The sequence below is a fragment of the Diaporthe batatas genome (assembly GCF_019321695.1).
Source record: "Diaporthe batatas strain CRI 302-4 chromosome Unknown Contig00003, whole genome shotgun sequence".
NCBI lineage: Eukaryota > Fungi > Ascomycota > Sordariomycetes > Diaporthales > Diaporthaceae > Diaporthe > Diaporthe batatas.
This window is the reverse complement of record NW_025408550.1, coordinates 329944-356340: the sequence shown is the minus strand read 5'-3', so window position 1 is coordinate 356340 and position 26397 is coordinate 329944. Positions and strand designations below refer to the sequence as shown.

General features: G+C 53.4%; 8 protein-coding genes across 8 annotated transcripts; 5 read left to right on the top strand and 3 right to left on the bottom strand.

Moving 5' to 3' along the window:
• Positions 1-739: 739 nt before the first annotated feature.
• Positions 740-2688, bottom strand: KVR01_002374 (uncharacterized protein; the record flags this gene model as incomplete). Its single annotated transcript, XM_044793464.1, has 2 exons — positions 1885-2688; positions 740-1710 (listed from the first exon to the last, which is right to left on the bottom strand). Exons 1-2 carry the CDS (start codon positions 2660-2662, stop codon positions 740-742), a joined length of 1749 nt encoding a protein of 582 aa, XP_044647389.1. The 5' UTR covers positions 2663-2688.
• Positions 2689-6497: 3809 nt separating this feature from the next.
• Positions 6498-9155, top strand: KVR01_002026 (uncharacterized protein; the record flags this gene model as incomplete). Its single annotated transcript, XM_044794623.1, has 4 exons — positions 6498-6627; positions 6691-6950; positions 7011-8427; positions 8485-9155. The coding sequence occupies 4 exons, from the start codon at positions 6498-6500 to the stop codon at positions 9153-9155; spliced, it is 2478 nt and encodes an 825-aa protein (XP_044647041.1).
• Positions 9156-10129: 974 nt separating this feature from the next.
• KVR01_003144 (uncharacterized protein) lies at positions 10130-11250 on the top strand (the record flags this gene model as incomplete). Its single annotated transcript, XM_044786414.1, has 2 exons — positions 10130-10435; positions 10552-11250. The coding sequence occupies 2 exons, from the start codon at positions 10130-10132 to the stop codon at positions 11248-11250; spliced, it is 1005 nt and encodes a 334-aa protein (XP_044648159.1).
• Positions 11251-12065: 815 nt separating this feature from the next.
• Positions 12066-13237, top strand: KVR01_002709 (uncharacterized protein; the record flags this gene model as incomplete). The annotated part of the gene is made up of 4 exons (XM_044785542.1): positions 12066-12191; positions 12362-12400; positions 12440-12562; positions 12719-13237. The coding sequence occupies 4 exons, from the start codon at positions 12066-12068 to the stop codon at positions 13235-13237; spliced, it is 807 nt and encodes a 268-aa protein (XP_044647724.1).
• A 131-nt stretch (positions 13238-13368) lies between these two features.
• On the bottom strand, positions 13369-14913 carry KVR01_003420 (uncharacterized protein; the record flags this gene model as incomplete). Its single annotated transcript, XM_044787054.1, has 1 exon — positions 13369-14913. The coding sequence occupies one exon, from the start codon at positions 14911-14913 to the stop codon at positions 13369-13371; it is 1545 nt and encodes a 514-aa protein (XP_044648435.1).
• Positions 14914-15730: 817 nt separating this feature from the next.
• On the bottom strand, positions 15731-17143 carry KVR01_003117 (uncharacterized protein; the record flags this gene model as incomplete). The annotated part of the gene is made up of 2 exons (XM_044786336.1): positions 15731-16194; positions 16414-17143. The coding sequence occupies 2 exons, from the start codon at positions 17141-17143 to the stop codon at positions 15731-15733; spliced, it is 1194 nt and encodes a 397-aa protein (XP_044648132.1).
• Positions 17144-19267: 2124 nt separating this feature from the next.
• KVR01_002629 (uncharacterized protein) lies at positions 19268-21523 on the top strand (the record flags this gene model as incomplete). The annotated part of the gene is made up of 2 exons (XM_044781368.1): positions 19268-20066; positions 21419-21523. Exons 1-2 carry the CDS (start codon positions 19305-19307, stop codon positions 21521-21523), a joined length of 867 nt encoding a protein of 288 aa, XP_044647644.1. The 5' UTR covers positions 19268-19304.
• A 721-nt stretch (positions 21524-22244) lies between these two features.
• Positions 22245-23677, top strand: KVR01_002696 (uncharacterized protein; the record flags this gene model as incomplete). The annotated part of the gene is made up of 4 exons (XM_044794923.1): positions 22245-22751; positions 22816-23063; positions 23122-23509; positions 23576-23677. 4 exons carry the CDS (start codon positions 22245-22247, stop codon positions 23675-23677), a joined length of 1245 nt encoding a protein of 414 aa, XP_044647711.1.
• Positions 23678-26397: the final 2720 nt, after the last annotated feature.

Sequence of the window (26397 nt, the reverse complement as noted above, 5' to 3'; positions counted from 1 at the left end):
CCTGAGCCCCCGATGGCCCCAGAGTCTCCGGCTTTTGTGATTCGCAGACTGTGCTCCGGCCCCCAAGCAAAGCTGAGTGCCTACATGTCTCACTGCGGGATCACATTAGCGGAAACAGATGTCAGCATGCAGTTCATAAGTCCACATAGCCGTGATTCCTCTGAAGCTGACATCTTGCAGATGAAGTATGTGCGCTGCCGCGGTTTGCTTTTTACATTGTGACCGATACTACTGTACTCAGGCTTGCGAGCAACCCCATGTGCCCATGACGAATCATTCTAGGCCTTCCCTTTCCACGGTCTGCCTAACTCTCCCACACTTTCCCCTTTTGCTTTTTGCATTTTCCTTTTCCAAGCCCCATGTGAGAAACCACAATTGTTCCGGTATGCTGGCTGAGCGTTCATCGTGATGCCTCGATGCCTCCGCCCCCACCATCCAGATCTCGCCCCTCATGCGAATTTTGAATTGTTGCCCAGGCCACATCAAGGTGGCGTAGCCCGGAAGCTTTGTAAATTTTGAAGTGGCACTCAACATGCTCCCACGCGCCATGCCACAAACTCGGAACGCTGACCGACAGCTCGCCCGCGGTTTCGCGGGCTTTTGAACCACACCTGTCGCATGGTGCCTTTGTCCGACCTAGTACGCAGGAAGATGAATAACACAATTAGCCCGAATCCCACCATATTTTCAACGCGGTGCAAGAAATAACGTACCAGAAAGCCCATCCAACACAGGCAAATCACTCCAGGTCTCGACCTGCCTTCCAGTGATCGTAGAACTCATCGTACTCCACCAGCTCGACGATGCGGAAGACCACGTTGGCCTCCTCGAAGGCGGCGCCGAGGGCGTCGAAGCGGTCCTTGAAAGGCGAGACGAACTTGGCAGCCCTGGAATAGTAGTCCTCGTCCGGGCTGAGCGCCTGGATCCTGGTGTGCATCTCGCAGCACAGCGGGCGCATGCCAGGACAGCGGCGAGGAGCCCATAGGACGCCAAAGGACCCATCGGCGAGACGGCAGAGGGTGTCCTCGCTGGGGGCCCCGGGGAAGTCGGCGTGGAGCTTGGCGTCGGCGTTGCGGTCAACGGCCCAGATGTACTCGACGTGCCGGAGATCGGGGAACTCCTTTGCGCAGGTGCTGGCGAGCGTGTTGAGGAAACGGAGGGCGGCCTCTCGAGGCTGGAACCAATGGGTATTCAGAGGCGTGCGGTATGGGTGGAGGACGCGGCCGGTCCAGGGGTCAACGATGATTTGGAGCGACTGTAGCGAACGAGGGAGAATTTCCATTGGGGACGGGGTCAGATGGCCATTCCCTTGGCCCTGGGGGTATGCAAAGAGAGTGATCACGGCGGCGACGGATGTCAGGGCCGGAAGTCGAGTGAGGTTGAGAAACCCATCCGGTCCAATGAATATTTTACACCAGTCTGGTCCGATAGGCTCACCCATGATGGGGACCAGGGCAAGGCTCTGCAGCTTCTTCAGCTGCGTGAAGCTCTTGGTCAGGTATCGCTTCTCAGACGGGTCGGCAGCGTGTTGCTCGGTTATGAATCGATGGCTGTCCAGCATCTTGTAGGTCCCGGATCCGATGCAGTGTTGGCAAAAGAAGACCTCAATGTTTGGGAAGATTTTGCAAGCATCCATGATGTCGCTGGACAGGCAGTGGCTGTCTGTAAGGATCACGGACTTGACTTGCTTGAACTGGTGTGCGCCCAATGCTGTATAATGGACGTGTCAGTAGATGCATAAGCCACCTTATAGAACTGGGTGGAGACGGCTTTTTCAGTGCAGAATGGGAAGTCGGCATCTCTGAGTGCCAACGCCTTTCACACCTGAAGGGGCTGTTCAAATGCACCTGGGCGGGGACTCTGGCTCCGCAGATTGCTGCTTACCGATCGGGGAGGCCCTGGTGGCATTTCGAAGCAAGGGATAGCTGATACCAGGCCAAAGACCAGAATCGCCAATCATCTCAATCCTTGCCATGGACGGAACTTGCAAGAATGGCAGCAAAACCATGGGTTGCTCCATGCCAATGCGAAAGAAACGATCCGTCCCCAGTCGAACCTCCTCCAGCAGGGGTAGGATGGCAGTGGCAGAGCTCTCCTCCTGTGACAGAGTGATAGCGTCCGATAGCTTGCTGATGAACTCGTCCCACATCTGCGGGGTAAGGCAGGTGTCAAATGGCCTGCTGGTTCCCTTCAAATGCAAGAGGACAAGGTTGAGCGTCTTGAGCTGAGGCGTGCGCTTCAGCACCTCGACATAATGAGAGCATTGCAGGACAAAGTCATCATCGTCGATGAGGTCCAGGTAGTCGGGGTCCACGATGAAACCTGGGACCAGCATCTCGAGTTCCTCAATGTAGGGGCCGAGGGCCTTGTTCTTCCTGAGTGCACGGTAGAGCTTCGTCAGAGCGAGGTAGGACTCAATGATAACTTTCTGGTAAAGGGGCTTTCTGGCCACAGAATCCATCTGTTTGGAGACCAGACACAGGCTTAGGAGGATGGGGACCTTGTTCTTTCCTTCGACACTCTGAGCAATCTTGATGAGCACCTCGTTGGGGAGGCCCTCGATGAGGCTGCGCCCATCGGTGGTGGACGAGGTGCTGCCTCTGACGACGAGCTCGGTGCCAGGTCGCTCGGTCATCGCGTGGGGGGGAAGATCGGGCGACATGGTTCCTGAGGCTTGCGAGATGATCGTCTTCTCAGTGGTGGCCGATGAACTGGAGGGAACGAGTTGCACTCTGGTGATTTCTGTGCGCAAGGCTGAGTTGACCAAAGTCAGTTGTTGTTGGTGGAGCAAGCATGACTCTGTCAGCAAAGACACACCGAGTGTTGCCCCGCAATAAAAGAACCCCGCGCCAGTCGCCTGTCCGATGTTTTCTGGGAATTTGTCAATTTCTAACCCGTGTTTGCTGCTGCAGGCAAAGCTGCTGGGGACTGGAGCTGAACCATGGGCAGTCCTGGAGTGAATGGATATATGTGGCCCGTGCACCAGCGCCAGTGACGACAACCTGGGCCAGCCAACAAGGGTGTGATCAACAAAAACAGGAGGCAGGAAAAGAATTGCTCTGGCTGGGTTTTAGATGCTTCCAAGAATACATGCCTAGGCTGATGGGAGATCCTGCCCGTCCAGAATGGCCAAAAGTTTCACCAAAGAAAAGCACCAAACCCTCCCCCTCACACTTCCTTGCACACAAGAGATACTTAAAGGCCCAGCCTGTCTTCTCTCCACCTGTGGATACCAATCGGGCGTGTGACATCTCATTTCCAGGCCTTGCTGTGCTGCGCAACGCCACAATCAACAGCCCGAGCCCTTGGAGTCCAGTTGAGAACATTTGAAACCAGCTCTCACACACGCCCATCGCCCTGGGTGGCCTCTTCCCTCTCTCATATCTTAGTTGGCTCTCTGCCCATCGGGCCATCCCACTCAACACAGAAATGGACTCTGTGCTTCCAAAACGCATCTCGAATCCCTCTGAGGCGGGAGCGTCTCTCATCCTCGGTCTTCTTGCATTCCTCGGGGGTCCCGTCAAGAATCGGAAACGGGTAGCCGCAGCTACTGTGTTCGTAGCAGTATGACACGGTCTTCAGGTGCGGAAAGTGGCGCAAGTCATCTCTGAAGTACTCCAGAAACTCAAGGACAGAGCTGACCGAGTCCCAGCAGCGCCATTCCAGGCTGTGTCCGCGGCCGCAGTGAGTTATCAGCACGAGCCTCTTCAATGATCTCGGAAGGACGTCACGGGGAACCGCCGCCGTTTTCCCAATATCTTTGAGGCCAGGGTTGGCAAACATGTGATAGGGGACTTCGACGTCTTCCAAGTGGGGAAGTGTGCTCAGGTCGAGCGTATGTTGGGGGCCAAATGATCTGGTGACATCTCTGTACAGGCCTACGGCAAAGTCGGAGGTCATTTTGAAGCCTGGATACATGTGAAAATCGAGGGCCCGAAGGGAAGTCATCTTAGCTAGTGCATCCGAAACACTTCTGCGAGTACCGCGACCCATGTAAGACTCAAATCTGCCGGGCTGTGGGCCACGGACGCTGACGTTAAGGCTTTCAAGACACGGGAATGACTGAGCAATGTCTTCGAAGTCATACTGGCATGCTGCAGTGCCGCAGAGGGACAGGCTTGTAATGTGCCGGCGTGGCCGTCGTCCTTCTATATTTCTTGATCAGTATATTTGAAGTTAATGAAAAGATGATGTGTCCTCTGAGGAATGTAGGAGGACGAGGAAAGACTTTCCAACCAACTGGACTCAAACAGAAAGAACAAGCTGCCACGGATTTTCTTACCATGGTCATGGCTCGATATCGTGTACAGTTCAGGAAAGGGCGCAATATGGCACCAATTTCCATCATCATTGACGACACAGAGAGTTCTTAAGCTTGGTAGATCCACAAGCCTCCTGAACAACTCAGGCTCAACTACGGTATTCGATGAGGCATAGACGTGTAATGTTTTCAGATTTGGCAGAAACGTAGGAATCGCACCGCGCGCAACCGCCAGAGTGTCGTTCGGGATTCTGTTGAAGAAGGGGGTGTACGCTCTAGGCTGTAGATGCAGTAGTAATTCAGCATAGTGTTCTTCATCCAATCTCCTTGGCCAGGTATTGGTTCCCGCAATGTGCATGCTCAATAAGCGCAGGTTGGAAGCCTTGTCGAGGATCTCATACAATAAGAGACCCAGGATGTCGTAGTCATTCTCGGGTGCAGACAATGTTCCGTCGGCATATCGATTCAAGTCCTCAACCAGGATGTTTCGATCAGCCGCGGAGAGCCGGAGGGGCCTAAGGCCCTGTCGAAAGTCAAGACTGACGTCGACCTCCTTGATGAAAGAGGCGAAGTCCTTAGTTCTCTCTGTAGTCAAGGTATGAAAAAGTTTTATGAGCGTGCGAATGCTCTTGATGGGCACCTTTCTAAAAAGATGTTCACGGGTAAGGAGGTCCATCCGCTTTGAGACCAGACAAAGATTGCTCAAGTCCCGCAGAAGGGCCTGGTCGTCAGGGTCGTGCGAGTATGGTTCGTATGATGTAAGGCTTTGAATGATAGCGGTTGGAAGCTCGCTGGGTAGAGTTTCAAGTCGGCTGCTGCCTGCCTGCGAGGACTGGCCCCGCTGCTGGGTGCTGCTCTGCCCTCGTGAGCCTGTGGGGCGGTGGTCGTAAGGGGCACCTTTGCCCCGGCCGGAGTACGCCATAATACCAAGGGGCTTAAGTTGACAGATCGAAATGGTCTCTGGGCTTCTTACCGTGAGCCCTCTTTTTTCCTGGGAGTGTCAATGATGAAATAAAGATTGCAAAAAAAGAGATGCGCCGGAGAAGAAAGAAAGAGAAAGGCGACCTGAGGCGGATTGCGAGCCATTTTATAGAACCTCCTGTGCAGATGAATCAGAGCAACGACATGAGGTGTGTGGACGTCCGTGTGACTGGCTGATGTCAGGGAATAATCTAGCGAAATGTGAGCTACATTATCTGTTCTGACGGTATTTTATGCCCAGTCATCTCCTCATAATACCGTTTCAGAAGACTTCCACCGAATATCGTGGTGTCTGTAGCCGAACAAAATTGTCTTCGCATCCTTATTCTCACTTTCCAGTGCTGAAAGGGTGCCATCATGGATTACATATCTGCCTAAGGGCTATCTTTAAGTCGACGGCATCTGGGGGGGGGGGGGGGCAGCTGATGTTAGGCGCGCGTTCATAGTTTCCGGGAAGCAACCTGGAACAGCTATGAATCATCGTCGTGTGTTATTCGCAAACTGTGTATTAGTGGCCTCGTTTCCCTCTCACGCAATTAGGCTACTACTCTGGGGCCATGATTGCCGACGACAAATGTGGAAGTCCCTTTGTCTTTCGCCCACTGTTAAGTTGGAGTGATGGAATTCGGCCTGAGCAAATGATGAGTCTATCTTGTCTATCGTTGTAGCGTACGTTTTGCCCGATGCTGCCATCAATTCTACTAAATTTCCATCATGGAGTAGCGTCCTGGCCAGTTTCGACAAAAGCTAACATCACCTAGGGATACATCAGTCACCCCGAGGCAGTGTCTATGCGAGATATCCTTTTCCAATGTTTGACTTGTAAGCAATGGGCTACAATGCGTCACCGCGTAACCCGCGAAAGACTAGGAGGCTTTGCTACTGGCATCTCTCACCTACATACATACCATATTGACCCCGGTGGGTCCGCGAAAGTGAGCGGGCTTGTCGTCCACGTCCGCTGCACACCGGTAGTGAGTCGTTATCGTGCGGGGGGTTTACCTTGGCAGGCGCCCTACTCGAGAAAGAGGGGTCCTTGCAACGTCATAGCAAGCGGAAACATGCTGACAGCCGAGCGGAAAAGTAACCTTGAAGATTGCAAAATGAGTTAGGCGTTGGAGTGGATTGTGCAGGAAGCGGCATGAGGGGTCCCTCTATGCACGTCTTGTTCATGGTATAATAAACGGGCGGTCCGCTGACCGTACAACGACGCCATGCTTTGTGCCTGCGCAGTGATTGAGGTGAAATGCGCACAATGGCTGCAGTCCGAGCTGCATCGCTTTCTGTGGCGATCGCTGCATTGCGGGTTCACGCTCAGGATGTGGATTATACCCAATTTGTGAATCCTTTCATTGGATCTGAAGGGAAAATACCAGGCTATGTGTGTAAGTTAAAATGAATCACGTTTGGCTTGCGCAACCCCAAATTAGCAAACTGACGCCCTCCAGATGGCGGCGGCAACGTCTTCATCGGCGGCGCGGTTCCCTTTGGCATGATCAAGCTCGGAATCGACACGTACGAGGAGCCCATCAACCAGAGCGCGCTGAACGGTGGATGGACGCCGCAGGGGAAAGTCACAGGTATAAGCCTGATGCATGAATCCGGCACGGGTGGTGGCCCCAAGTACGGCTTCCCGGCGCAGATGCCGCTTGCTTCAATAGACGAGCCGGTCAACCTCCTGGACAACCGCACATATTGGCAGACTCGTGTGCGTGGAATTTTGTATCCTTTGGCGCATTGCGAATACGTAGCTAATGGCGCTTATTAGGACTGCGAGGATGAAGCAAGTGTGGGCTATTTCCGAACGCACTTCGAGTCCGGCGTCACCGTCGAGCTCTCCGCGTCTCGCCATGCAGGTCTTTACCATTACACATACCCCTCGACTTCCGAAAAGCACGTCCTCGTTGACTTGTCGCACTACCTGCCTCATCCCACGCGCTCCTGGGACTCACAATTCTATACCGGCGGTGAGATCGAGATCCACCCGAACAGCAGCATCTACACAGGGTATGCCTCAATCGCCAATGGCTGGTGCCTCGGTGCGCCCGTGGTAGTCTACGTGTGTGGCGAATTTGACTCCGCGCCCGATAAAGCTAGGGCATTCAGTGGGAAGAATACATTTCCTGTGGGACGACATTTCCGCTCGTCTGGAAACGAGTCGATCCCTGAGCCGACCTTCCGTGGCTCTGCCGCGAGGTCGGGCCCCATGAATGAGCGGGTAGGGGCCATCTTCTCGTGGAATGGCACTGATCATAGCGCCGAGGTCAAATCGCGTGTTGGAATCTCGTTCATCTCGGTTGATAAAGCATGCGCATACAAGAACGAAGAACTAACCTCCTGGGACATTGGAACCACAGCCCAAGCCACTCGCGACGAATGGAATCGCGATGTTTTCTCCAAGGTTCGTGTGGACACGACCGAGCGGGCTAACAAAACAAGGCTTGCACTGCTGTATTCAAGCTTGTACTTCATGCACCTCATCCCGAGCGAGCGCGTTGGCGAAAACCCGCTATGGGACTCGGATGAACCCTACTGGGACGACTTCTACACCATGTGGGATCTTTTCCGCAACCAGGTTTCACTGTGGCATCTGATTCAGCCTGCCTACTATGAAAGCATGATTCGATCTCTTATTGACATGTTCAAGCACGAAGGCTATCTCCCCGATGGGAGATCCGGGAATTACAACGGCCTTGTGCAAGGAGGCTCCAATGCCGACAACGTTCTCGCCGACGCATACGTCAAAGGGCTCCGCGGAGCCATCAACTGGACGGAGGGATACGCTGCCGTGAAGAAGAACGCCGAGGTGGTTCCTTTCTTCGACCAAAACCCTGTGGACGCTCAGGGCTCACTGAAGGAAGGCCGCGGCGCGTTAGACGACTGGATTCAACTGGCATATGTTTCCGCTGATAGGAACACACGGGCCGTTTCCAAAACTGTCGAGTACTCCTTGAACGACTTTGCTGTAGCTCAGATCGCTGCTGGCGAGGAGCCCGGTGACCGTGATGTGTATATGCGCCGGTCAGCTGGATGGCAAAGGAGCTGGGACCCAGAGGCGGAGAGCCGGGGATTCTCGGGCTTCGTAATGCCGCGATACTCGAACGGCACATTCCACAAAACGTACGACATCACAGATTGCGGCGAATGTAACTGGGCGGATGAAAGTTACGAAGGCACCGCGTTCGGTAAGTCCTGGCTTCTTACTTGGCTGTCTTCTAAGAGACTTTGCTGATAGGATAAAGAATATTCCTTCGTAATTCCCCACGACGTTGAGCGAGTCATCGAGCTCATGGGCGGGCCGCAGCACTTCGAAGACCGACTGGACTACGTTTTCAAGCCAAAAACGTCAGGGGTAGATCTTGGTGTCAACGGCTACGGCATTACCACCATCAACAACGTTGCGAACGAGCCTGACTTCCAAACGCCGTATCTATACAACTATCTCAATAAGCAGTGGAAGTCTGTCGAAAGATCACGCCAACTGGCCAATGATTTCTATTTCAACACCTCAGACGGCATTCCTGGGAACTCGGACGCTGGTGCGCTGAACTGCTGGCTGATATGGCAGATGCTAGGGCTATACCCAATCGTTACCACACCTGTGTATCTCATTGAGAGCCCATGGTTCGAGGACGTGAACATGACGATTAACCACAATCGTACCCTGCGTATCCGAGCGGAGGGTTTGGATGATGGAGACGGACGTCAAGGCTACTATGTCCAAGGCGTAACAATCAACGGAGAAAATTGGACGAAGAACTGGTTCGAGCACGAGGATGCGGGAGGGATCATGACTGAGGGAGGTGAGATTGTCTTTCAAGTGGGGCCTGAACAGAGGGTGTGGGAGACTGGCGAGGTGCCACCTTCCCCGGCCCATACTGTGGTGGATGTGAGTGCGAATAATATATTTTAGTAGCAGATAAAATCCTGAATGTGAAATGCTTTTCTACTTTCATAAGCCCAGGTTACCCTCTTTTCTGAGGATGATTCGCAGAAATGGTCTGGTACTGAGTTCCAAGGTTATTTCGACGGTCTTTGGTGTACCTAGTAAGCAGGTGTGCTCATACGACATCGCCATGCCAGTATAGTTGGGTTCACAGAGATCGGCGGAAGGCGGCCCCATTCTCGCAATCTCCAAACAAAGACCGCTGGTGTTGTTCTCAAGCTATCATGCAGCAATGAAACCCCGCGATACGACCTCTCACTGATCCGGGTAGGAATCGGACCTTTGCAAGGGCCTCAAGGTGATGAGAAGAAGACTGGCAATCCCTTAGTAGGCGCCTGGGTTGATCCTGCTGGAAGGGCTGACTACTTGGGCGACAGCTGACCTGCAGAGGTACAGCATTTACCCAGATAGGTAATCTCAGGCCGACGCGGACCCAGGTCTGCGCTCTGCGTGGTAAATGTTATTATTCCACTGCCCTTGGAGTCTAGACAGTCTGTTTCCAGTCCCCAGTAGTAAGACGCAAGACTGCGGCGCAGGTTCTCCATGACATATCCCATACTATGTCAACATGCATCTTTGGACGTCGTGTCGGATCACATGCAGGTTGGTGGCATAAGTCTTTTGGCCGGTCACTGGTAGTATTAAAGGCTGTCGGTCGACTGAGCCTCGAGTAGCATAGTTTGATCCTACGCACGGCAGAAACCGCCTTAGCCAATGCTGATGATCAGCACTTGAGCCCAAAATGCTTCCACACTCCACCTTTGCTGACACAAATCGGTACATACAAAAAGCACTGAGGCATTTCTTCGTACATTTACTGATACTAAGTCCTCGTCGCAAAAGCTGATGTCCTTGGCCATTCTTCGTGCTCCTGAAGCACCTCCAATCCCCTCACTTGCACACCAGACACCAACTACTGTGTCAAATCCAGCCTACCAACTATGAGCATGATGAGGATCGACTTCGGGGCCGGTATCTTCAGCAAGGACCAGGGCTTTGCATCCGCTGACGATGTCAGGCCGTGGCTCGACCTCCTCTTGGAAAATAAGGACATTGTCAATGGGCTCGACAGCGCCGTTGCCTATGGCGAATGTGAGGAGTGGCTAGGGCAGCTTCACGTTGGGTCACAATACGGCTTCCCTGTTTCCACGAAGCTTCCCGGTGGTGTTCACCCTACCCAAGTCTCCAACAAGGAGAACATTCTTTCCCAAGCTAGACAAAGCTTAAGCAAGGTTGGTGTCAAGCAGGTAAGTGCGACACTATAACTAGCCCGAGTACAATACTATAATTACTATACGGCTCTCTATATTTTTATTGAAGACGTCACACCTCACAGATACTGACTCTCATTATCAATATTTAGTTTGAGACTTTATACTTACATGGCCCCGATGCACGTGTTCCACTTGAGGAAACACTATCTGGATTTGATGCTGCTTACAAGGAGGGGGTTTTCAAGCAGTGGGGGCTATCTAATCATACTGTTGAACAGGTTGAGGAAGTCATGAAGGTTGGCAAGGCTAACAACTTTGTCCTTCCAACGGTCTTCCAAGGTAGTTATAACCCAATCGCTCGTCTGCCTGAAGATGAGCTGCTACATGTTCTGCGTAAGCACGGTATCTCCTTCGTGGCATACAGCCCTATGGCTGGCGGCTTCCTCGCCAAGAAATCCGAGCAATTCCGCGATCACACCGACACCCTCCAGGGCCGTTGGAACGAAGCGGGATTCCTCGGGAAGGTCTACCACTTCCTCTACAACAAGCCCTTGGCTCTACAAGCCCTAGACGAGTGGCACAACATTGCCGCCGCAGAGGGCATCTCTGGGGCCGAGATGGCCTACCGCTGGGTAGCATACAACTCGGCGCTTACGAAGGAGGATGGTATGGTGGTTGGAGCGACAACCATGGAGCAGTGGAAGTGTAATGTCGCAGCAATTCAGAAAGGCCCTCTGAGTTTGGAAACGGCAGCTAAGATCAACGCTCTGTGGACGCCTGAACTGAAGGCGACTGGAACACTGGACAATTATCAGGCAATCATGGAGCTGAGGGTAGCTCCACTATAAGTCGTCGCTACGAAGCAACGAGGAATATATGAGCAGACGGGGGGTTCAGATGAAATGCTATCGATTACCTAGAGCCTCTTTGGCGTCGCCCCTGCTTAGTTCGATAACAAACGGAGCCACTCCAGTAATGTACCAATTCATGCGTAGTATAGTCTCAATGCTTTATTGCAGTGTCCATTGCTGTTCTCTAGTATCCTGTCGACTAAATTCGCACTCTTTATTCAGCATTGAGCGTCATCCTGCTGTTCTCGTGACATGACGTGGTGAGGCTAGACCCGTTGCAACGACCAGGACTGTAAGTCTCTGCCTAAGGAGACTTTCAACCACCAGGAAGTACAAAGATCCCATTATACTAAATGACCTCGAGATGTAGCAGATCAAGAACGGACAATTATCATTGAATCTGAGTGCTTCCCTTGTAGGCTGAGTCAGCTTGATGGACGTATCCACTCGCCAGGCAACATTGCACGTGAGACCCTCTACATAAGTACATCTGTACGGATTACTGGCCAACGTTGCTCTCAGCATTCTAACCTTTCACCATAATAACACTTCCCGCACACATGGTTTCTCCCATTGGTTCCGGGTAATCCTAAGAATCCATGGCGCCAACTCAGATGCCGAGCGATTCTCCTTCGCGGGCCCCAGTCAACACTGAGCCACATGTTCGCAAGGCCACAGTTGATGACCTGGGGAGAGGGTAGCATTTTGTAGCATACACGCGAGCACTGGGGAGAGTCATGCTTACAGAAGTTTCGCGGTAAACATATGCTCAAATTGTGGATGGTGCACCACTCAGCCAGACTCTTTCTTCGATGCCCGAGAGGCCTTTAGGAGATCATCCCATCTACGCACACTCCGAGCTGTGCGGTGGGGTCCATGAGAAAGTCGATCAAATTCTAGACATATCCAACTTGCATACCTTGAAGTTTAACTTTGATGTAAGTCATTGGCCTCAGTACCAATCAGAACAGCGGTTCTAACACACACGGGCATCGTACAGCTCATCCGCCGTTATCTCGCCGCATCACCCGGGTCTCAAGCATACAAAGCTGGATTGATCGAACTCGTGGCCGTATCTGTACACCAGATCGCGGCGCATATATATAAGCGGGACCTAGACTTGGGTGACCACAAAGCACTGCTGAAGGTGGATAACGACTCCCCGACGTTCTTCGTACACAGCCAGTATAAAGACATCGAACAGTATCCTCACGGAGTCGCCGATGCAGTCGGATACTGGGCTGAAGCTCAGATATTCGGCGGTGTGATCCTGTTTGACCGGCGACGGCAGATTGACGCCTGGGAAAATGTGAGGTTTTTTGTATTACACTGGCATGCATGCTCTTCCGCATTTACTGTCCGCCCCCCCCCCTGTCCAGCACAACACACTAACAGGCCGTAATAGTGTCTGGAGGATTGCTTCCTCCCCTGCAATAGAAGTGAAGTTTCCCGTCGTAATCTACAGCTTCTGGATCCGGATAAGTGGGAGCATTTTGAATGGTTGCTGTCTCAGTACCGCGCATTGCAGCAACCACTTCAAGATCCCTATGAAATATATTTTCATTCCAACCATCGCGCTGTGACGTACCGCATCTGGCAGTTGCTCCCAGAGCAAAGGAAGGACCTCTTTGAGTTTCTATTGTCGGACATGGAAGGGATTACAAGCCCATTACCCATCCTTCCGGGCGAGAAGAACCTGTTCCGGATCGACCCAGAGGATCCCATCTCCGAGACGGGTATCTGCCGGGATGTTTGGGAACGCAAGCCCCTCGGTGATGATGATGGCGACGCACGCGCGCACCACTGCCGGGGTGATAAAGTCGAGTATCCATGTCCTACAGACGAGGAGAGGTCTAAAGGCAGAGGATTCTTTCGGAAGGAGCTTATCTTCGAGATCACGTTGCTCGAGGTGCGGGCTCGGAAGCTAGCGATGTCGAGGGGTTGTCAAGGGCCGCAGTCAGATTCACCATCATCTCAACACTGATTAGATAGAAGGTACATCTGGGAAAGAATCAGGACGGAAGGGGCCTGGCTAATTTTGATTCTCTGCTGTTATGAGAAATTCTTAAAGATCCTGGAACCACGATAGCCCTTTCGGCGCATCCCCTCCGTGTCTCACGCCCAACCTCCATCCCGGCTCTCGATATTGCCGTAGAGCTCCTCATATGCTACACTGAAACGTATTTGTGAACGCCGAACTGATCTCCGGAGTTTCTCTAGGCGTTGGGAGCTGTCTTCATCAAGTCCAAAGAGATCCGCTTCCTCCAAGTCCGTGCTGGTGGCCTCGGCGATCTCGATTTCTTGCCGGCGCCGGTAACCCTTCATCGTGTAGCAACATACTACCTCTTTCAGGTGCGGGAATACCTCTGTCCCAAGGCTGGACAGCGCCTCTATGAAGCCAAGGATAGTCGAGATCTGCGTGCTGGTTGCGCTGGACACATCCGTGGCGCCGTCCCCATACCAGTGCGTGAGGCTGCTGACCTCGATAGACACGGTCAGGTGCTTCAAGTATCGCGGCAGGTTCCGGGCGAGGCGACTTCCGATGCTCCAGCTGGTTGTGTCGTCTCCACCCGCCAAGATCATGAGAGGGATTCTCAGAATCGCCAGATTGACTAGCGATGCAAGACTCAGGCCCTCTGCGGGCAACTTCGACATATCGATGGCCTTGAAAGTGTGCGAGAACTCGAGATTCAGGGTATGAAGACTTTTCATCTTCCTCAGAGACCCCTCGAGGTCCTCGAAGCGATTCTCGCCGCGCGCGCCATTCGCGTCGCTAGAGTTGCAAAAGTCGTCCATCATGAGTGATAACTTGAAAGACTCGAGGTTGGGAAATACACTTCCAAACCCCCGCAGTTCCCGATCCCCACAAAGACAATCTCGTAGTTCGGCGGTCTTGATAGTCCCGAGAGCTTTGTCAGAAGCGGACGAGACCTCACACCCCGAGTCGTCCAAGAGGCCCAGCACCTGAGACACGGCGATGTTCTCCAAGGTGCTGCTCTGGAACAGAGGTGCGCAGATGTCGTATATGACCATCTTGCCTGGGAGCTCTGGATCTCCAAGGAGCTGCAAAGTCTTCAGACGCGGGAGGAACTCAGCTCTGGCACGTGCAAACTGAACCCTTCTGAAGAAAGGCTCGTACGCGAAGGTGAGGTCCTTTTCGCGGTCCTCGGGGTAGCGGAACGAGACTTGCTGGATTCTGAGGACCAGTTTCTGAGTATCTGGTGCTCTTCGAAGTATCGAGTACAAGGCCAAGGAGAGAATTTGATCGCAATAGTAAGCCGGGTACTCATGATCCTCAGTGTCCAGTTCGCGGCCTGGACTCTCCCAGGGCGTGGTGAGGAGGGTCAAGGCTCCGGAGGGCAGAGGCAGGAAGTCCTTCGGGTTGATACTTTTGGGAAGAATCTCGAGACTGATCTCTCTGATGTAAAAGCCGAGCTGCGTCTTCTCCAGCAGTGCTGAATACAGCAGCAGCAGCTGTTTAGGCGAAGAGACCGTGATAGTTCGAAATAGGAGAGGCCTTGCGATAGACTCAACTCGCTTTGATGTCAGGCAGAGACTTCTTATGTTCTGGTGGATTCTTCCAATAGCCTCGCACCGATCTCTGTTTTGAATATCGAGGTAAGACTGGAGCTCGTTTTGTGAGAGCTCGCCGACAATCATAGTGAGGATTTCGGTGGGTGTCAACTCGAGCCGGCTCTGGCCAGGTGGGTAGAGTCGGCCCTGGCCCTGAGGCATCAATGAATCTGGGAGACAAGCCATAATTGAAAGTAGGGAATCTGAGACTGGGACTGGTGGTATCGGCTGGGTATGGGAAGAAAAGATCGTCAACTTCAAGTTGATGAGTCACAAAAGCTTGGGATTGTCTGCAGATGCTAAAGAAAATCGGAGATCTCGGTTGCTCGAAGATTTTTCCACAACTCAAAGGTCGGGGATCGTGGGATTTTTATGGGCTTTTGAAGTTGAACAACCGCACGGTGGGGGTGCCTGCTTATTGTTCATTGTGCCTATTCAGAAGCGTTATTCTTCTCTTTCAGGTACTGGCCAGCTACCGTAGGGAAGCGTCGAGTACTATTGTTTCCCACACCACAATAGCCCATCCACGAAGCTCTTTTTGGCCGATTGGCTACCACCCAGAGGCTCCTTCATCCGATCACACCTCCACCATTATACCTCCCCTCACAAATAGACAGAAACGCTGTATGCTCAATTCCAACTGTGTGGAACAAATCCAAATGATCACAGAGGAGCACGTGCACGCTGTCAAAACCCTCAAACCTTGCACAACCTTGTACACCCTGTTGAACACATTTCCGGCGGAAGGTGTCCCACTGGCCGCCTTTGCCTCCCCTCACAAATCCTTCATGCCGTGAACCATGCCTTCATCAAAATGTGGGGGGTTGTTTGAGAGACTTTGTCGATCTCAGCCGCTCCATTTCCACCACGGCAGGCATGGCTTGCCTGTGACTCGCGACCAGCATCATGTGCGCGAGGCAATCTCCTCGCTCCAGTCGCGCAGGTCAGACATGAAGCTAAACAAACAGCCCTTGAGCTGCCTCAGGTCCGAATTGGCCCATCCCTCCATCTTGACCATGATATATTCCAGGCCGGTCAGCCCCTGCCTCATCTGCGATAAGACATCGGCGCTCTTCTCGATCGTACTGATAACGCCACGCGTCGTCTTGTCATTGGCCTTCCAGGATCCGGGCTTCTTCTCGTGGCGCATGATGAAGATTGCTCGCTCGACCTCCAGCTGAGCGGCGCTGACGGTGCGATGAGCAGCAATGATTCTCCGCTTGAGGGAGTTATCAAATTCTTGGAGGGGGATGCTGCCAGCGGGCATGTCGCCGACGCGGCGGCGCATTCGAGCATCGATATCATCGAGCTTGTTGTCGATTTCTTTGCACCGGCCCTTCTGCAGGCGAAGTTCGTCTAGAGCGTTGTCTGGCAATCAAATACGTCAGCCACCTGGTCAATTTCAGAAGCAGCTTAATATCCTTTGTACTTTTGCTTTTCAGCATGAATAATGTCCCATAGGCTTCCTAGATTGACAGCAAAAATGCGAGAGGTTTATGTATCCTGACACAAACCCCGACAAAACCTGCCTACCCAAGTGGGCATCCACGCACTCGGTAACATCGGACAAATGGAGCATGTACTCACCATAATAGCGGCCCTTGACCTTGTCCCCCAGGTACTGCGATTCTAGAATGTCCTCCAGAATGTCAAAAGCCCCGCTGATGGGGTCAGCAATGCTCGAGGCTTTCTTCTCGTCGCCGCGGCGGAGCTCAGTCTCGGCTCCCGACTCGCTGCCGCAGCCTTGGGCGGGAGAGACGTCCTCTGTAAGGTCGTGAGGGGACTGGGATCGGTTGTCCGTTGCGTCAGACCCCTCAGAGTAGAGGCTAGTGTTGTCAAAGCTGGACTCTCCAGTGCAACAGGAATGGAAGTAGCGTTCCCCGTCGCCACATGCATATTCGTATGCGTCTGTTTCCTCGTATTGATAGTCAGACTCACTCGCCTCATCCTCCGAAGGATAGGCGCCGGGGACGTTGATGCCATCTCCATCGCGCGCCGGATGAGACCAGAACCCTCCGCTAAATCCGCCGCTTGCCTTTCGCTTTCGGTGTTGTGTCGCACGGGTCGCTGAATAGGTAGCCGTGCCGTTGGAGGCCTTGTTGTACTGAACATCGTACGCCTTGCGCTTGGAATCATCTACCAGGACTTCGTAAGCAGCCAAGGCGCTGATGAACTTGCTCGAGTCGGGCTTGCTCCCTGGTGCTGCCTTGTCGGGGTGGTGCTTGAGGGCGAGCTGACGGTATGCCTTCTTGATCTCGTTGAGGTTTGCGCTAGGCTCGATGCCAAGGACGGCGTAGTAGTCAACAAAGGTCGCCATCGTGACAATGCTCAAGGAAGACCGGTCGGTTGGAGGGGGGGGGGGCAGAAAACACCGGTTGATGATCAAGGAAACAAACGGGAGCAAAGAGAAGAATGAACTCGTCCTGCGACCAAGTTGACAGAGAATCTCCGGAAAGTCATTTGTTGAGTGGTGTGCGGAAGAAGGAGAGTGGGAGGTGGCATCAAGCAGCATCTGGGGAGCAGACAGGTCCCAGTCCGAGTCCGTCGACTTCCTTCCTGGGTGGGGCATTTTCATTCACCCTTGGACGGATACTTGCTATTCACTTACATATTCCACATGTCACTCTTCTCCACAAGCGCTCCGACGGTTCAACATTCAATGGAAATGATTACATGAGCACATTCATATTTCACATCGATGCACACGGCACGCTTCGACTTCACACTGCCCCCAAGTCGACAGAAGTGTATTCCTCGAGCTGAAATTTCGGCTGAAAGGACGAACAACTCAGCCAACCAAACCACCGGTTACGTTTGCATACGTGACATCCGTAAAAACAATTTTAATGTTCTTTCTCAAATGCAATGCATGCCCGTGCCTGGAACCTTTTCCCCTGCTCGTGGTAGTATAGTAGTAGGTGTCTTGGGGGGAAACAAGGCCTATAATCCTTTTCCGTTCCTTTCGCGAATTACAAAAGCATCTTAAGTCAGGAAGGCTGCCGTGGTGGGTGATTGTTTGTGCTGAAATTATGATGAAAGAGCCGATGTGCCCGAACCTGGTGGAGGGTAGGCAGAAAAGGGAAATAGAACACAGTCTCGCGATGTTAAACACCGGATAAGAAAAGGGGATCAGTTGCATATCCCCTGAAGGCTTGCTGTCTTTTGGACTGCAAGGGATTTCGCGATCTGTTTAACAAACATTGCACGGGGCGTCCACCCACCCAGCATTTGCGTCCACTCACCCAGCGTTTTCCGTCCACCCACCCAGTACAAGGTTTTACGTGGACGGTCCATATAAAACTATGTACCTGACCAGGATTCTCTAAATTTTCAATTACTAAGGTACAAAGCCCCTTCTAGCCTTCATGCACCCCTTCTGGCACCCTTTTGGCCTGTAGATATTTAGGTGACAACTGACCATTTAGACATGCTGGATGCCAACTGAATGCTAGAAGGCCAGAAGGCCAGAGGGCGAAGGGGCTTGTACCTTAAGTGGTATGAATTGGAGAAGAAAATAGCGTGGAGTTCTCTTGGTGTGAACTCAGAAAGTACTTTCAAATGTAAGGGAGTTGTTAAGAAAAATCGGTACTGGGTGGGTGGACGGAAAACGCTGGGTGGGTGGACATTGGCTCTTGTCCTGGTTGCCAGGACAAATGAGCAGCCGAGCGGGGTGTTTCGGAACCCCCTGCAAGCAAATTTGGTAGAACTCTACCTTTCGAGGACGTAGGGCTACAACGTCAAGAGCAACAGAAACAGGACCGGTTCTTCATTGCAGAAACATCACCCTCGTCTGTTCCGACTCCTGACCATCACGCGATTGCGATTCATGGCGACCGCGGCGCGAGAGCGAGGCAATGCCTTCTACAAACAGAGCAAGCTGCCGGAAGGTGAGTGTTCGCCTCCACGATCTCCCCGGGCTCGCACGCTCTCACACACGCATTGAAAAGCCATCAAATGCTACCAGGAGGCGGCGTCCCTGGCGCCGGATGACCCGGCACCAGTCTCAAACCTGTCAGCCGCAAAGTTTGAGATGGGCCAGTACGGCGAAGCAGCGGAACTCATCCAGAAAGCCCTGTCGCTGACAGGCGACGAGTCACCGTCGAGGGACAAATTGTACCTCCGCCTAGCCCGCTGCCACCTGCACTGCTTGCAAACCGAACAGGCTCGATCAGCCCTTGCGAAGTGCGGTGACGTACCTGGGAAAGACTTGATTTTGAAAAGCTTGAGAGTATCTGAAGGGCTGAAGCACCCAGATGCGAACATCAAGACGATGAGACGCGATATCTTAGATCGCCTGCCCCGGTACAAGCCGTGTTTGTAAGAGAGCAAAGTCCATCACGGTGACTGCCGCGTGTTCTGATAATTTCTGCAGACAAGATGAACCTGAATATTATCCAATCGGCCACGACTCTGCCCAGTCCCTCTTTGAAAAACGGCTGGAGGCAAAGTCCCGTGGCGATAGCAGTCTATCATTCCTCATGTGCGGAATAGGTGATGCGCGCAATCTGTGGGAGACCTTGACATCCATCGTGGTGCCAGATATGGAGTCATTGATGAACGAGAATCTCCCGAAAGAGCTGCACTTCACCCTCATCGACCTGAAACCGGCCGCACTGGCTCGAATACTCGTCATGCTGAGACTCATGTCACAGCTGCCTAAGGGCCTCAAGGGCCAAGAGACCAGCAATCTTACTTGGACCATTGCTTACCTATTTGTTGGGCACGTTGTGCCGCCGTTTGTCCACGCGACTTTGTCCAAGACGATATTAAACCTCATAGACATTCTTGAGAGAGACAGTCCGAAAAGTGCCTTCCTCAAGTGGGTTATCATGTCAGAAGACACCCGGGCACAAGTCCTTCAGCATCTGCGCCTGTGGTCCGAACCATTGGACGATCTCTACCGACCAGAGAACATCAGAAAGACAACCCAAGCCGCCATGCGTGACCAAGGAATGCGTCGTATGTTGAATGGCCTGATGGACATCGACCCCCCGACACCTGCCGCATTTGAGGAAGATGAGGCGATTTTCGACGAATTTACAATAACCCCGCCGCCCGAAGCCTTTGTTCGGCTACACGAGCCCCAACTTGCCCCAATCCTCGAGCAGATGAGGTCTAAAAAGCAAGCTACCAGGGAGCAAGCCGGGCGCAAACTTGACGACCACATCAATAAGCACTGGAGGACGAACGTGACGATGATCGACCTCATGTGGCAGACCAAGAAAGAGCGCAACTCTGAAGTGAATAGGCCCGCTGGCCTTGAATGGACGAAGTTGCTCGGGATAGAGGGAGACCCTATGGAGGTAGCCACGTGTCTGTTGGGCGATATAGCAACAACCACCCTATTTCCTGGCCAGAAGGGAGTTATCCAAGTCATAGCGACCTACTTCTCCGTGGTTGCCGGGTCTTTGAATCATGTCCTGAAATCCTCCAAGGTTCGGATGGAGATTATAGCTGGGGAGATGACAGACATCATGGAGGGACTCAGATACGGCCTCATAGACGGCCGGGCTGGGACAAGACCCTCCATGTCGCTCCCGCAACAGTTTGATCGTGTGCATATGAGCAATATCCCGTGAGTTCTGCTTGATGCAAAGCCTTCCAGGCCATTCCACTTCTTCCATTCTCGCGGCTCCCCGGGGTGAAGCATGGAACTCATTTCAGGCCACAGGGACTACGTGGGCGGAATACTCACCCCACTCGAGCACGCTCAGCCGCTGCTGAAAGACGCAGGCTCCAGCTTCCAGTACAATTGCCTCCTGAACCCACCAAAGTTCGAGTCGCAGGAGTCCTTCCTGTCCGAATACCTGCTCATGTCGAGCAAGCAAGAGATCAGGAATCACTTCCGCGCCGAGATGTTTGATCAGTACGACGGGGAAGCCGACATTCCAGGAGAACCGTTCTACCTGGGCAGCAACTATTGGGCGTGGCAGCTGTCTGGCACATCACCAAAGCTGCCTTGGGGGAAGCTCATGCCTCGGGCACGAGTTGAGAGATGGCTGTACGCTCACTTCCTCAAGCTCTGCCTGCCTGCGACGCGCGACCCCGACGACGGGGCCCCAGTCTATGCGCCTCTCAACCTGACTGCCTTCATGAGGCTGGTCGTGCGCCTCGCTGAAATAGGCTACCCAGCCCACTGGCTCGGAACCGTGATCGAGAACCTTACATCTGGCACCGTTAAGACCACGGCAAGGGCGCCGAGGAAGGAAGTCATGGATGCGGAGGATGTGAGCAAACTGCATCCGCTGAAGCAGATTACTGTGGCTCCGTGGGTTGCAGAGTTCACCACAGTTCTGGGCATTTGGAGAGGCCTGATTCCGTTCGGGTTCGTCGTTGCTGATGGAGCCCAGGTCACACTGGCAGATGTCGGCGAATATTCTGTCACGTTTCCAGACTTCAACGTTGGACGTGTCCAATTGCGTATTCCGCACTTCATCCTTGTGTTTTACAACACAGACCACGGCAGAATGCCGGAAGCGCTAAGGATGACGCTGCTCGATGATGAGACTGGGGACAGTTCCGAGAAGGCCAAGGAGCTTCGGGCAAAGGGGGTTCACGTCGTGACGACTTTCAAATATGTCACCGACACCAGGACGGCCTCCTTCTGGATGCGACGGGACGTGGCTGGCGAGCTCGTTCAAGGCAGCTGGAGCGTTTCCATTTGGAGAACGGACTCCTGGACGAGGCAAGTTGGTGAAGTGCCAGCCTCCAGCCACATGGTCAAAGGGCGATCTTGGGAATAAGTTTTTTTGTGGCATTTTAAAGTTCGGTCAGTCCGAAGGGACCCAAGTTCGCATGTTCATTAGTGTATGGTTTTTATCCCCTTAAAAAAGAGCCCATCGCCAAATTACCGGTACCCAGTCATGCGTGCTCCTTGCCCAGCCAGTCAAGTCGCAGACAACATGAGGGATACCCATTTCCCCGCAAAGTGCCAAGTATCATCGCATGCGCCCTAAATATTTATCCGTCCAGTAACTTAGCATCGGCCCCGGTGTTATGGACACAGAGACACTTTTCCGATGACATTTCCGCGGTTATGATTAGACCCAACGGGCTATCTTAGAGGCGAGCATCTGCGTCTGATCGCCAGCCTTCACCGTTCGCATGGCTGGCCTTCCAATCATGTTGTGCGACCGTGTGGATATGTGGAACTGTACCAAGACTTACCATCGAGTGCAACGACAATGAAAGGAGCCGAGCGATTTCGTGCAGGGGAGAGATGAGGAGGAGAAGTGCTTGGCCGGCTTGCGGTACATGCGCAATACAGTCTTGGGTGCAGGGCAGCATCGTCAAATTTTCCGTAAGCAATGGCACTAGGAAGCATCGAGGGACGTCAAGAGATTATAAAAGGCCGGAACTCGGCACGATGAAATACTATCGTGATATGCGGGGGCACAGCTGCAAAGACATCGATGATGATGAAGTCCTTTCTGGGTAACCTGGCACTAGCCGGCACCGCTCTCGCGGCAAACAATGTCTCTCTGCCCAATGGCTGGTTCACCATCCCCCCGGCCCAGAAGATCTCACCAGGTGACTTCCACGGGCAGCCTCGCTACCTGACATGGATGGCCGACAGCCAGATCAAGCACGGCATTGAGCCCACACACGCCTACACAGTGTCGGCGCTGCTGTCCGGCGTGAAGCTCGCGTACGACCGCACCCAGGACGATAAGTATAAGGCGTACATTGAGAAGCACGCAGACATCCAGCTCTACCCGGCCAACGATGGCAGCATCCTCATGTACAACAACAGCAACTCCATTGATGACATCCGCTTTGGGCATACGTTCCTCGACATGTACAACATTACTGGCGGCGAGGAGATCTACAAGACTGCGGCCAAATTCCTCAGGGATCAGATCGACCGCAGCCGCCGCACCCCAGCTGGAGGATTCTATCATCGTTACCCAGACTACATTGATCAGGTACGTGGAAGCATCGATGGGGTGAGCCCTGAGCGTGCCAAGAGGCTGAATTGGGTCGGAACAGATGTGGTTGGATGGAATCTACATGCTGGATGTGTTCTATGCCCGATGGACGTACGAGTTCGAGCCTGAAAACACGACGGCCTGGGACGATATCGCCCTGCAATTCGACCTGATCGATGCGGGCACTACTGTAGATCGAGAGCGCACGAATGGGCTGCCGCTCCACGGATTCGATGTCTCCAAGACGAAGGTGTGGGCTGATCCCGAGACCGGTGCATCGCCTCACGTGTGGGGCCGTGCTGTTGGATGGTGAGCCCCCTCGGTCACAGAGTGCGTCCCGCGGTAGCCCAAGCTGACGGCAAGACAGGTACATCATGGCACTCGTAGACACGCTTGACTACTTCCCAGAGGACCACCCCGGCAGGGAGCGCCTCCTGACCTACCTGCAGAGCCTGGCGGACGCCATCGTCGCCGCCCAGGACAAGGTGTACAAGGGCTGGTACAACATCATGGACCCCGGCATGGAGACGCGCTCGGGCAACTACATCGAGAGCTCCGGCTCGTCGATGTTCGTGTACGGGCTGCTCAAGAGCCTGCGCCTCGGCTACATCTCCGGCGAGCAGTACGAGGCGGCGGCGACCAGCGGGTGGGACCTCATGACCGGCACTTTTGCGGAGAAGACGGAGAGCGATGGGGCTTTGGTTTTTGGCTGGACGGTGCAGACGGGGAGTCTGAGTTCCAACGGAACATTTGAGGTAAGCCCCTCTGTCGACTTGCAGACGGGCCCGTGGGTGGGCGACTGTCCACTAACGCATGAACAGTACTACGCCAGCATTCCTCTCTTCGAAAATGACCTCAAGGGTGTGGCGCCATTCATCTTCTCGGCCTATGAATACGAGCTTTATGTTGAGGGGCAGAACTAGAATGGGAGGGTCAAAGGTCTTGCTCCGAGGTTTCTACCACCGTATGAAGGCGCCATGTATGTCCTCGGACTTATGGGGAATAGAAGCGAAACCAGCTACAACCAGTATGAGGATAAATAATGCTAAGGCTTCGAGTTAGAGACGTTGACACTTTGAGCAATGGTTGAAAATGTATAACTGAAAAGGGGCATTTGGCTGAATTGTGGAATGTGGAAAGCCTGACAACCTTGAAAAGGGTTTTAAGAGCTGCTACGTACCTTGGTGATCATGCTGAGCATACAGCAGAGAAAATATTGGACCGTATGATGAAGGATTCACTATATAGAGGCGCCACAAACATCTTATATGTATGGGAATTAGAAATGAGACCACATGATGAAGGATTGGGCCGGTTGGCATGGCGTAGTGGATTTGTTTCTAACCCCGATGCATACAAAACGTATGTGGCGCCGTGGTGCCGCGGTAAATGCTAAAGGCCCAGCATTTGAAGAAGAAAAAAAGGACACAATGCCAATAACACGGGATGGCGTGGTGGTCACCCTTAGTACGTCCTAGGTACGTCGAGGCACAGCCCCAGGCAGACCGAACACTTTTTTGTTGGCTGGAACATTGGAGTCATCGAGAACACAACAGCCACATATCCCCACGCCACACGAGCCTACTACTGCATTATGCGCTTCATGTGCACGTGGACCAGTCGGGAGCCATCAGACGCCCGTAGGAGGACTGCAAGACCATGGGCAACAGACAATCTGCGCTGTTTGGGCACGGAGTAGTTGGACAGCGTCAACGGACGCCCGACCAGGCTGACCTACGTCTGTCGCCCAACTGACACGGGAAATAGCGTCCCGGTAAGATCAGGCTGAGAAGTAGCACTATCAATAAGGTGCAACCATTTGGAGACGTTCATCGGGTTATCGCCCCCCCCCCCCCCCCACGGTCACAGCCCAGCCAAGGGAAAGTCAACCGCCTTTGAAGGTCGTCGGGGCAAAGACCGTCGATAACGGCTCAAGCACTTGGGGCACTGCTACCTGTCTTTCACAGACTAAATAAGAGCAGCCTTGGTACGAGTTGGTTTTACCAAGTCTACTCCTGTGGCATAGGGCATGAATGGGAGAGATTAGTACCTAGGCAGAGCCTGGAATCCGGATAGGCATAGGGTAGTGTCTTTACTTGTCCCTGGACACGCTTCGAAGGCTGGAAGGGCTCGGAATCAAGCGCTTTGGCGGCAGTTCCTACTCTTTCATCGAATCAAATGGCTGCTGACAGTCCGCCTTGACACATGCTCAGGGTCCTTAGGGCGCAGCCACAATCCTAGCAGCCCCGGAGAGGAGTAGCCTACTTGTCACGGAGCCAACACATGGCATGCAGCCCTACCCGCGTACCGCAGCATTCATGCCCCATGCGCCACGTCCATACAGTCAAAAAGGCATGTACAGTAGTATGACTAAGTACGTACCCACTAGATCCGCCAAGGCATTTGCAAGCAGACTATGCAAACACACGTTGTGGCATCTGGGGACAATAGAATTAACAGCTTTTCAATGACGGCGGTATTAACCGTGGGCCTTGCCTACGATTTGTTCTTTTAATACCACGGCCAACGTGAATTGACCCAAAAATAAATCATGGCATCGAGGGAGGGAGATGAAATGAGAAAGACTCAAAGTGTGATGCCAGAACTGTCTCGTTTGGCCCAAGGGTCCCGAGGTCCTGAGGTGTGGTAAGTTTTTGCCCAAGGGTCCCTAAGTTGCCGATCCGGAGACGCAGGACGAATCAGGGGTTGGGTTGGGGGCGGTTGCCGGACGGGCAGAAAAAGATCGGGCACCAAGACGGCCCCCTTCTTGTCAGAACGAGTGCCCAGGCAAGCCACGGTGCCTGGGGGCCCTTTCTCAGAGATGATCCGCGTGCAGGTGACTGCAGACTGCAGCCATGCCCCACTGAATCCAAAAAGTAAACCAATACAAGCGCCATGCAAACCCGCGACGCGAATCAGCTCCGGCTCCTGGGCCAACGGCGGTGGCTGGGAGATCACGGCGCAAGCAGGGCAAACCCGACAATGCACCTGGCAGCGAGCCACGGGCCTGTGGGAGTGTTGAGCCGGAGTTGGGCGAGCCCAGGCGCCTTCATCTGGGCCAGGGCAAGTCGTACAGCACAAGCTGTCACCGGCAGCGACTGGTGAAAAGCGCAGACAACTCAGCATCAGCTGGCGTAGAGGTATGCGTGTGTGTGTGTGCCGGGCGCTGACTGGACTGGCAGGCCGGGCCGACAAGCAAGTTTATTGGGAAGATGTCAGAGCCAGCCAGGGCTGCCAGGGCGAGGCGTATGTACCTCTCTCTGTATGGGTGTGCGACCACCAGCTTCGACGTCGCACAAGAAACACGAATCTAATTTTGCCACCCCCAAAACGAACTCTTGGGCTCCCTGGCTCTGGTCCCGGCTCCAATGAAAGTGAGGCGAGAGATTATTCCAAGACGCCTGCATCTTGGGGGAAGGGTCCAGAGTCCCAGACGGCGAACTTGACTCACAATTGACATCCAGAACACGGTGGGCCAATGCTGCACACCAGCCGGCCAAGAGATGTTGCATGCTGAACGCAGCAGAGTGGACACGGTGAGAGGAGAAAGAGTGCCGTCATCCACAGAAAACCACCGCATCGACCAAGTCTGGAACCCCTGGAAATCCGGGGCGGGCCACACCCTCCACCAGAACCACCAGTC